General features: G+C 28.2%; 2 protein-coding genes across 2 annotated transcripts in view; both read right to left on the bottom strand.

Moving 5' to 3' along the window:
* The window catches only part of LOC100575042 (gastric triacylglycerol lipase-like), an 11,114-nt gene extending 3,907 nt beyond the window's left edge, over positions 1–7,207 (bottom strand). Inside the window, exons 1-7 of the mRNA XM_016802286.2 lie at positions 6,856–7,207; positions 5,085–5,277; positions 4,216–4,345; positions 3,092–3,335; positions 2,716–2,865; positions 2,328–2,409; positions 1,545–1,687 (exon numbers count right to left, since the gene is read on the bottom strand). Of these exons, the coding sequence (XP_016657775.1) occupies positions 1,545–1,687; positions 2,328–2,409; positions 2,716–2,865; positions 3,092–3,335; positions 4,216–4,345; positions 5,085–5,277; positions 6,856–6,945 (1,032 nt within the window). The 5' untranslated portion in view covers positions 6,946–7,207. The remainder of the gene's footprint in view (positions 1–1,544; positions 1,688–2,327; positions 2,410–2,715; positions 2,866–3,091; positions 3,336–4,215; positions 4,346–5,084; positions 5,278–6,855) is intronic.
* Positions 7,208–8,795: 1,588 nt separating this feature from the next.
* On the bottom strand, positions 8,796–10,071 carry LOC107882997. Its single transcript, XM_016802291.1, has 2 exons — positions 9,609–10,071; positions 8,796–9,388 (listed from the first exon to the last, which is right to left on the bottom strand). The coding sequence occupies exons 1-2, from the start codon at positions 10,069–10,071 to the stop codon at positions 8,796–8,798; spliced, it is 1,056 nt and encodes a 351-aa protein (XP_016657780.1).
* Between the last annotated feature and the right edge of the window lie 321 nt (positions 10,072–10,392).

Here is a 10,392-nt window from a genome sequence, read left to right as displayed (position 1 = left end):
AAAGTTCCAAAAATGACAAAATATGGAAAATCACGAAAATTTGCAAATTATTTCGAGTAGAAATCATAAAAATTTTCCTTTTAAATCTAAGATATGAAAATGTAATACAAGATTCTTATAAGATTATCTATTTAATCAAACAAAAAATATCTATAAGAAAGTCAAATTAAATTTTTATGATCGTTTGAAATTCAAATTTTTACAACATTGGATATTCACTCGATTTCTCATGTAGCGATTTCCTTATTTTGTTTTAATTAAAAAACGAATAACTGCAGATACATGAAAATTTTACTGAATGTTTATATTAGCATTTCCTATACACCATACAATTTTGAAAATATTTTGACTCTTTTTGAGCTGTTTACGGACATTTTCAGTTTTTTTTAGTTTTTTTTTCTATAAATATCAATAAAGTTTTATCTGTTGGGCCCAAAAGTGTATAAATTTAATACAAAGCTCCTGATATATTGTTACAATATCAGTTGAAAAATATTAAAAATACATAGGCACAATTTTTTTTTATAAGCATTTAAAGATCAAATTTTAATTTGAAAAATTATTTTGTAGTTAAAAATTTATAAAATGTTCAATTTTTGTATCTAAGAAATGAAAATTTAAAACAAGATTCCACGTAAGTAATTTATTCTGTTACCAAAAAATTTAAAAAATACATTTACACAGTTTATTTTTATAGTCATTTTAAGTTCAAATTTGGACGAAATTACATATTGTATAACGCGTTATAAGTACCTAATGGGTATTGTGATTTGATTAATTAGGAATTTATTATAGGTATACCTATTATAAGTCAATTTTTTTTAATACCAAATATAATATTATGTCTTATACTTAGACTGACATACCGTCTCCGCTCAGAATCGTTTTTCTTATACAATGATATTATATCATTGAATTCAAATTTAATATCATCCATTATACAGTGACCCACTTGTAATCTACTGTACAGCAGAGCAACATCCACTTACCCACCTTTTTAAACATGATTGGACTTTAGCTTAGTAGCCATAGTTAGGTATATAAATGTAAAATTAGTTTTTTTACTAACGGCTAATCATATTGGGTAAGTAAATAGTTCGAGTTATTAGCACTCAATTAAAAAAAAAAAAAATAGCGGAAGATGTACAAATGTTTTAGTGAGGAAGGTATTCTCTGCTCCCTAAAATCATGTCAACTTCACGGGTGAGCTAAAACGAAGTGGGCACAATAATGTAAACACGTGTAAGTGTAATTTATTCAAAGGAATCTAGTTTGATAAAAAATATAATATATAATATTATGTCTAGTCAGTGGCGTTCTCAAGAATTGTCAATAGGGTGGTTGGGGTTGTGGATTGTTTCTGGGAACATATATAGGGGGAGGCTATCGGCGCACCTAAAAACAGAAAATGGAGGGAGTCTCCGCGATTGACCATGGTTGCCCACACCCCCTCCGTGTGCATGCCCATGTGACAAATGTATATACGTTTTTATCCAGTTATTACAAATTACAATTCAAAATAATTGTTGTTTTAATATTCATACCTTAGGTGGAGCAATAATATCATGTTTTGATTGATACACATATGTCGGCGCTATCACTTTAGATAAATCATAATCAGGTGGAGAAGTGGAGTTATAATGCTTTATATTTCCAATTTTTCCATAATCATACTTTCGGAAATAATCTGAAAAGTTAATGATAGTTAAACATGATAGTTATAATTAGTCAAGATATATATCCCATATATACCTAACATCATTAATAAGTACATATCTGTTATTATTCATCATTTATGATTACATATCTTACAAAATATTATTTGTGAATTTGTGGATAAACACTAATCCACAGAACTCATGATATGATGTAGCTACCACAAAATAATAATGAAAGTGAACGGTAGGTACATGGATGATACTTTTATAAGAATTATTTATTTTTTTAATCCCTCATTATTTTTTTTTCAAGAAAAATGAGAAAAATATTTTATAATTGCATTAGTTGTAACGGTAAACTTATTTTTTAGAAAATCTATTTTGGTTATTTCTTGTAACCCAGAAAATAATTATTAGAATTGACATTATTGGTTAAGCAAAATCGTATAGATTTAAATGTTAAATCTTTAAATTAAAATAATTATACCAAAGATTTTGATGTTTTTACAAAGTTTTTTATTTTTAATTTTACTCAATATTTTTGATGATCAATAATTTAGAAAACTTAATTATAAACGGAAGAGCTTAATAAATATAACCGTAAAATATGTTAGAAAGTAAACCTGTTATTTATATTATTGTATATAACAAATAATTTATTGTGCTTACCCTGAAGTATTAGTTGGTAATAGTGAGTCATAACTTTAACAGATGTTGGCTGAGGATATGTTCTTAGGATTTCAATGGTATCCTAAGAAAAACAAATATTTTTATGATAATTAAGGATGATAATTGAGGTGTGTGACGTGTTTTTATTGAACATATATTGTAATGATTCAACATTTATGCCACGAAATTGTATTCATCCCAAGAAACTAGCATAGAAGATTTTAAGTTGTAATTATTAATTATTATAATTATTACACAGGTAAATATAAATTATTATTATAATAAATTAGAGACAGGTAAATATAATTTATTATTATAATTTGAGTTAAATTATTTAGACGTGTCAACTCCAATTTTTTCATCACAAAAAAAAAATTGAGTTACGTACGTAACTTATTGGTAGTAGGTTGCCTTGTACTTGAGTCATTACATAGAGACAAAATAATTTCATGTATTTCTTCTCTTTACATTGGCGTCCTAGCCATTGGTCGTCTGGGTGTTTCATCTTAGGTACGTATTCTCTTCCTCTCAAAGTTCTCTTAAAAATAACACAATATGTATTTACTATAATGAATAACTTAATGCACTATATTTTAAATAGTTATCATTAAATTAATAAATAGTATAGAGGAGTTGGATTGGCCAATGTAACGAATATGTACATAATATTTTATATATGTATATTCTTTGACTTTGAAAACCTTAAATGTAGGTATAAAATATAGGGTATATAAATTCATATCATTAATGATTTAGGTACTTACATGGAATAAAAATGGGAATATTTTTAAAATAATAAGCCTTCGGTCATAGTATTTCATCCTGGCCGTCGGCACTATCAACATCAATTTGTCAATTTTTTCGTTGTATTCTGGTCTCTCGGCTAGTGCAATCAGGCATATGGTAGCTCCGAAAGAATAACCACCCATGTGTATCTTAGAATATCCAGTTTTGTTTATGATAAAATCAATACCAGCTGTGGTATCATATATTCCCAATTCGTCAAAGCTTGAATATTAAATTATTAATTTTGTTTTAATTATTATGCCGAGTATATACTGAGTGTAACAGGAATATCTAATAGATAAAATAACTTTTGTTTTAATCAATATTTTCAGATTGTTTTTTTATATATACATATTTTATAGTCACTTGCACTACACCTATAATATAAAAAATAATATTTTTAATTTTTAATACTGAAAATAGAAAATTTAAAATTTAATTTAAATTGTTTTAGAAAAATTCAAAATAGTCAATTAGTAAATTTGATAATAAGAACAATGTTGATGGTACATCTAAAACATGTATCAAAGTCAAAGTAGTGTATTTTAAAAAAATTTAAAATATGCATATTTTTTTGAGTACCTACCTACTTAAACTAATTTAGAACGTAATAATTTTTTTCAAAATATTATTTTTGGGAATTTCCTGACACGAAAGTATTTCTTAAATTATTTACTAACCATATAATTTTCACAATTTTTGTCATACGTTTAAGTAACACTATTATATATTTTTTTTTTGTCAGGTCTTTCTGTTACACCTGTATAGTAAATAAATTGCATATTAAATTATTTAATATATTTCTCTTATGTATAAGTACCAAACTGGATTATAAATGAAAAACTCTTTTAATGTGCTTAAAAATGTTGGACATGAATAAACTTGGCGTGACAGATTGCTGCAGCCACTGCGTTATGACAAGCCACAGATTAATGTGTTTTATTGAAACATAATGTGATTATTGATTACTCACAGAGGCTACAGAGCTATCACAAAATAAACAATTATATAATATAGTGTGCTGATTTAGATTTATATCATACTCTGTAGACGCTGTATGAAATGTAAATTATTTCAGAAAGAATAACACAGTTGATCTCACCTGAAATCCCATGATATATTTCTCAATGGAGTTACTAGACCGGTTCTTGGATTTTTGATATATTTAGAAATTCCAGCAAGGCGAAAATTGAGAAGCCAAACGTCAAAACCAGCATCAGATAATATGAAACCTTTGTCCGGTAAACATTACAATATTAGTATACATTATATCTACTGTTACAATGTGTATTGGTATGTTTCAAAGTTTGTATTTTCTTTGTACCAATTGATATTATTGATATATTTAGATTCAAACCAAATACAAATGCATCGCTATTCCTTAAAAATGTATTTATTTATATTATTATTCTATAATTATCTACTTATAATACTATTTTATAATTATTAAAATATTAAATTTATGTGTTACAGGTACAAAGGTAGGTATTATAAAAAATTGAACATTTTCAAACTCTAATTAAACTAATGGTATGATTCAAATACGATTGTTTGAAATTTATATATCTTTCTATTAATTTCAAATTGATTTACGTACTTGTCTTATTCTATGATTAGGTTAGGTGGTTTCAGGCTAACATTATGCTATCATAGTATTTTCCTAACAATAGGATTACAAAATGATTGTTGAGGTTTTTCACTCTCAAATTTTGTATCCAAAAATTAACAGCAGATAACATAAAAGTTACATTATAATAATCCATCGATGGATGACGATACAAAAATAATATACTATCTTTTTAATGCTGTCAAGCACAATAATAACTAATATAAGATACTCAATAATACAATCAATTGATACATCAACAATACTGTATGGTATTTCGGTTGACGTGTACTACCTACACTACGGTATAAAACTTATAATTAAATATTCTTTATGATATAAAAATGTTATCAACATATACTTACTGAGAGATATATTGTTAAGAGTATAATACATTGACGTCCCATACAGGCCATGCAATAGAATTATAGGTTTTCCACTTGTTTTATTCTCTGCATGTTTACTATACGGTATTCGTTCCAAACCCACCATGTAATGGTCTTTAGTTTCAACTTCATACGTTTCTACTGGATATCCATTACCAATTATTTGATCTGCCTTCAAGTCAAAAATAAAAATATATAATAGACTAAATTAGCACAAAAAAAGGTGGGTAAGTGGATGTTGCAATGCTGTAGAGTAGGTCACAAGTGGGTCACTATATAATGAATGGTATTAAATTTGAATTCAATGATTTAATACCATTGTATACAAAAAGATTCTGAGCGGAGACGAGTTGTCAATGTAGGTATTTTATATTATATTTATATTATATTATGTTATTACTTATTATTTTATTATTAATACGGTATCTAGCGGGTAGCCGGTAAGTTGAATTAATATTATGTAAATACAACAAAATAGGTAACTGAAATGTCCGTAAACAGCTCAAAACAAGTCAAAATATTTTGAAAATGTTATCGTGTATACAAAATGCTAATATAAACATTCAATGGAAATTTCATGCATCTACGGTTATTTGTTTTAGAGTTACACCAAAAACCAAAATTAATTTTTTCAAAACCCGATTTTGTGTAAAAATTCAAGTTTTCCTTAATTTTTGTTTTGTTTTTCTCGACTTTTTTGATAACTACTGAGAATTTTTTACTTTTCACCCCCTAAAGTACCAACTAGATTCATTTTCCCATCAGAAAAAGATGCTGTTGAACAAAATCTAAGCATTTGTACTGTCTAAAAAACGATGACAGGCACAAAAAAATAACACACATAATTGTAAAATCAATATATTTATCGCTCCGCTTAGAATCTAAAAAAAAAATACAGAAATACTAAAAATATTTCAAGTTGTTTTCGCACAGCCATAAATTGAGATTCAATTGTATAGGATAGAAAAAAAAATGAATAGCTGCTAATCATCTTAATTGCAATATGTCTTTCCTACTGGTATAAGTTAATGATGTTAAGTTGTGCCATGTATTGTGTTTATACCTAAATAATAATTTTTTTATTTAATAATTTTTAAATATGATTTTGGACAAAGAGTATAATGAGATTATAATTATAATCATGACTATAATAGTCCAATAACCAATAATTGGAGACCCACAACTATTTAAATTAAAATTTGTTTTTTTTCGTCTTACTCTTTTATCTGAACTCAAAATAAAATATATTATTGTTTTTACGTTAGTTAATAGTTCGAGATAGGTAATCTAACCATCACAGAGTTAATTTATAAAAAATATTTAAAAAAAATGTAATAACTAATTTGCATTAATTATGCATATAGGTAGTACAAAGCGACCCTATACTTAGGTGTAGTCGGGTGGGTGTGTTACCGTAGTACGAGGACAAACATGCTGGTACACTGTATATTTAATATTTATACATATTGTTAAACATTGTATATAAAAAAAAAATTACAATTTAATGTACTTACTATTAAATCAATACATTCTATGGTTAATATTAATTTCTCACTCGAGTGAATAATAATTAATAATTCTAAAACTTAAATAACACATTTTTGAAATAAATAATTGGGTTGATTGTTGGAATGTTGAATCAGTGACCATATGCGTATTATAAACTGATCATTTATATAAAATTGGTAAATCATTATCGTTATTAAAGATGCGTTTTAAAAAATAATATATACCTATAGGTAATACTTACGGTTGTGAAAGCAGAAACATAATGTTGCTGTACACTTATTAATATACTAAAAGCAAAAGCTTCTATATAAAATATCTTATACATGTGCATTGTCGATGTAATATACAAAAATTACAGCTTTGTAAGTGCTGATGACTATAATTGGTGTGGATTATTTCGTTTAACAAAACTGTTATAAGAACATATTTTTTGAGTTAATAATTTATTATTTAACGAACGATATATGAAACGATGAATTTAAGTCCACTCGAAATAAGTGAATAAACATTGGAATATCAGATTCTTAAACTCAAATGACAATTCATCTTAGACTGTATAGAAGTAAAATAAACAACAGCAGTGATAATGTCCACATCACTTAAATGGTGAGTTTTTATATGCTGCAATATTGAAAATTCAAGGTAGGCAATGAATAATATTTGATTTAACGATACTTAAAATAATTGTCATGTGATAAATGTATTAATGTTAATAATCCATTTGTTGCTGTGTACATAAATTTAATACCAAACATAATCGTTTGTTCATTCGGTATTAAATTGTATAATACCTGACACTCATCATATTTTATACGTACTCGGTAGAGTCTATGTAAATGTTTAAATCAACGAGTTTAAATATAGCATATTGTAAATAGACATATTTTATTAGGTTGTTATTACATAGTAACCGATTGAATCAGTTAAACAATTATATTATTAATCAATAAAATTAATCTAGAGATAAACATATTTTTAATTTTTGTCTTTCTTACATATCGCTCAGGTGCATTGAAGTCTAAACAGTATAATGTAAATGGCCAGTAAATTTATTTGATTTTAAGATAATTAAGATTTTAAGGGGATTCGAAACCGTGATTTTCTGTTTTTGTCTAACACACATGCGAACATAGGATTTTAGACTGGCTTTTTGTCAAACATACCAATTGATTTAATGAAGCAATAAGAATTCTAAAACAGGTTTGAATTTGTCATCAAGGCTTCTTGAAACCGGCCTTCCCACATTTTTGATATTATCCCCCAAATTCCTAAAAATGTCATATTAAAAAATTGTAGTATTTTAATTTTTGGAGAAATTAAAATCAAAAAATCAAAAATGTGGGAAGGTCTATTTCAAGTAGACTTGACGACAAATTCAAATCTGTTTTTAGAATTCTTATCGCTTCATTAGATCAATTGGTATGTTTTAGAAGGAACCAGTCTAAAATCCTATGTCGCGTGTGTGTTAGACAAAAACATGGTTTCCAATCCCCTTAACAATACCTAAATTTTTAACTCAATTAATTAAACATTTTTCATTTAACAAATTAATTATGTAATATTCATAATGTTGTGGTTATATTATAATATACTGTATCTATATAGGCTATAATAATACCTATGCGTATTTCATATTATACAATCATACAGTAATTATAGACTATAGCAGTAGATGGCTAGCGGCTACTAGGTAATTATAGGACCAATACACGGAAGTATTATACTTGTAGATAAAAAATAATGCACTCAAATTTGTATATATTATATCCCCACGGCTCGGTGATGGTTTTAATCAGGTTGTATACCTACAGCTCGATAATTAGAGCCCGCCTAGTATTATTATAGTCTTATATTATATTATTATTATTTATTTATTTTTTTATTTAAAGGAAAAAGCTTCAACAACTTAGGTTATTAGCGTGACATTAAATTATTACATGGTATTTTTCTTAAAATTAGTTGTTACACAATATATAGATGTTTTATTGTTACAATTTTTTTATAATATTTGTGATATTTAAAAAGGTTAGTATTTTGTCTGATTGATTTTCGCCAAGTGCTTCTGCTATGGTGGGTGGCATGTTGAGATCGGTGCGAATTTGGGAATATTGAGGGCACTCTTCCATTATGTGCTTGATGGTTAATACGGTGTGGCAGGGTTCACATATTGGTTGAGGTTCTTTATTGATTAGGTACGAGTGAGTGAGGAAAGAGTGTCCGATTCTGTTGTGGGTGATTGCAATGTCTTGGCGTCGGTTGAGATTTGGGGAAGTGTTCCATTTTTTTTATTGTTTTTTTAATATTTTTGAGTTTGTTAGACAATGTTATTGAGTTCCAGTAGTTTTGCCAAGATGAGAGTATTTTCTGGTTTATAGAGTTTTTGATGTCGATGCTGGATATGTTGTTTATTGTAGGGTTTAGGATGGTTTGCGTCGCCTGTTCGGCATGTTTGTCTGCTTTTTCATTGCCTATAATTCCGGTGTGAGATGGGACCCACATGAATACAATGTTTTTTTTTGATTGGACCAAGCATGCTTGGATGTTTGATGTTATTTCATTTCTTGGTGATGTGTTTTTAAATGCTAGTAGGGTGCTGAGGGAGTCACTGATAAGGAGTATATCGTTAGTCTCTAGGGTATTTGCGAGTTTTACCCCTTCAAATATGGCATAGTTTTCGGCAGAGAATATGCTGGTTATTTCCGGGAGTTTGTGTTGGATGATTGTGTCATCCTTAACCACTGCAAAGCCTACCCCATGTTCGGATTTAGATGCATCTGTGTATATTTTGGTGTGATTAGAGAATGAGTGCTGAATTATGTCTTGGAAATGAGACTTAATTATGCCATGGTTTGTTTCATTTTTATTAAAATTTAGGAGATCCGTGTTTAGTTTTAGTCCCCATTTCCAGGGGGGAAATGTTTGGAATGTAATTCTGTTTACGACTGCGGTGTGTACGTCCATTGATTGTTGTAGTTTTGTGTATAAATCTCGTACCGAGGGGTTTTTTTTTGTGTTCCATGTTTATTGGAGATGCAGCATGGTTGTCAAAGATGGCCTTGTATCCTATACGATTGGTTGTGCTTTTCCTTTTGGTGATGTATGCTAGTGTGTCTTGGTCTCTTTGAAGTTGAAGGGGTAATTCTCCAGCGTAATTGAGGATACTGTCGGTTGAGCTTGTCCTAAAGGCTCCTATTGCCAAGCGAATTCCTTCGTTGTGGATTGGATCTAGTATCTTAAGGAGATTGGGTTTGGCTGTATTGTATATTTGTGAGCCATATTTGATTTTTGATAAGATTAAAGATTTGTATATGCTTAGAAGTGGTTTTTGATTTGCTCCCCGTGTATGGTGGGACAGAGTTTTAATTACGTTCATTTTATTTTTGCAAGAGCTTTTAAGTTGTTTTAAATTAGGTGTCCATTTGAGATTGCCGTCAAAAATTATTCCAAGTATTTTCATGTTTTTGTGTTTGGCAATCGGTTGGTTGTTGAGGTATAGGTGTTGATTTATTTCAGGTTTATGATTAAAAACAATATATTGACATTTGGTAGCGGAAAATTTTTAATCCAGTTTTGAGTGACCAGTTTTGAAGAATATGTAATGATGATTGTAAGATCTTTAGTGTAGTTGCTATATTATTGCCACTACAATACATATAGCAGTCGTCGGCGAAGATAATGTGTTTTGTAGGATTCCGTATTTTGCAAAAAATATCGTTTATAGCTATTAGAAACATTGTGGCGCTTATGAATGATCCTTGTGGAATACCGTTTTCCGTTG

This window comes from Acyrthosiphon pisum, chromosome A1, assembly GCF_005508785.2.
Source record: "Acyrthosiphon pisum isolate AL4f chromosome A1, pea_aphid_22Mar2018_4r6ur, whole genome shotgun sequence".
In the NCBI taxonomy this organism is placed as follows: Eukaryota; Metazoa; Arthropoda; class Insecta; order Hemiptera; family Aphididae; genus Acyrthosiphon; species Acyrthosiphon pisum.
This window is presented reverse-complemented; position numbering and strand designations above follow the sequence as displayed.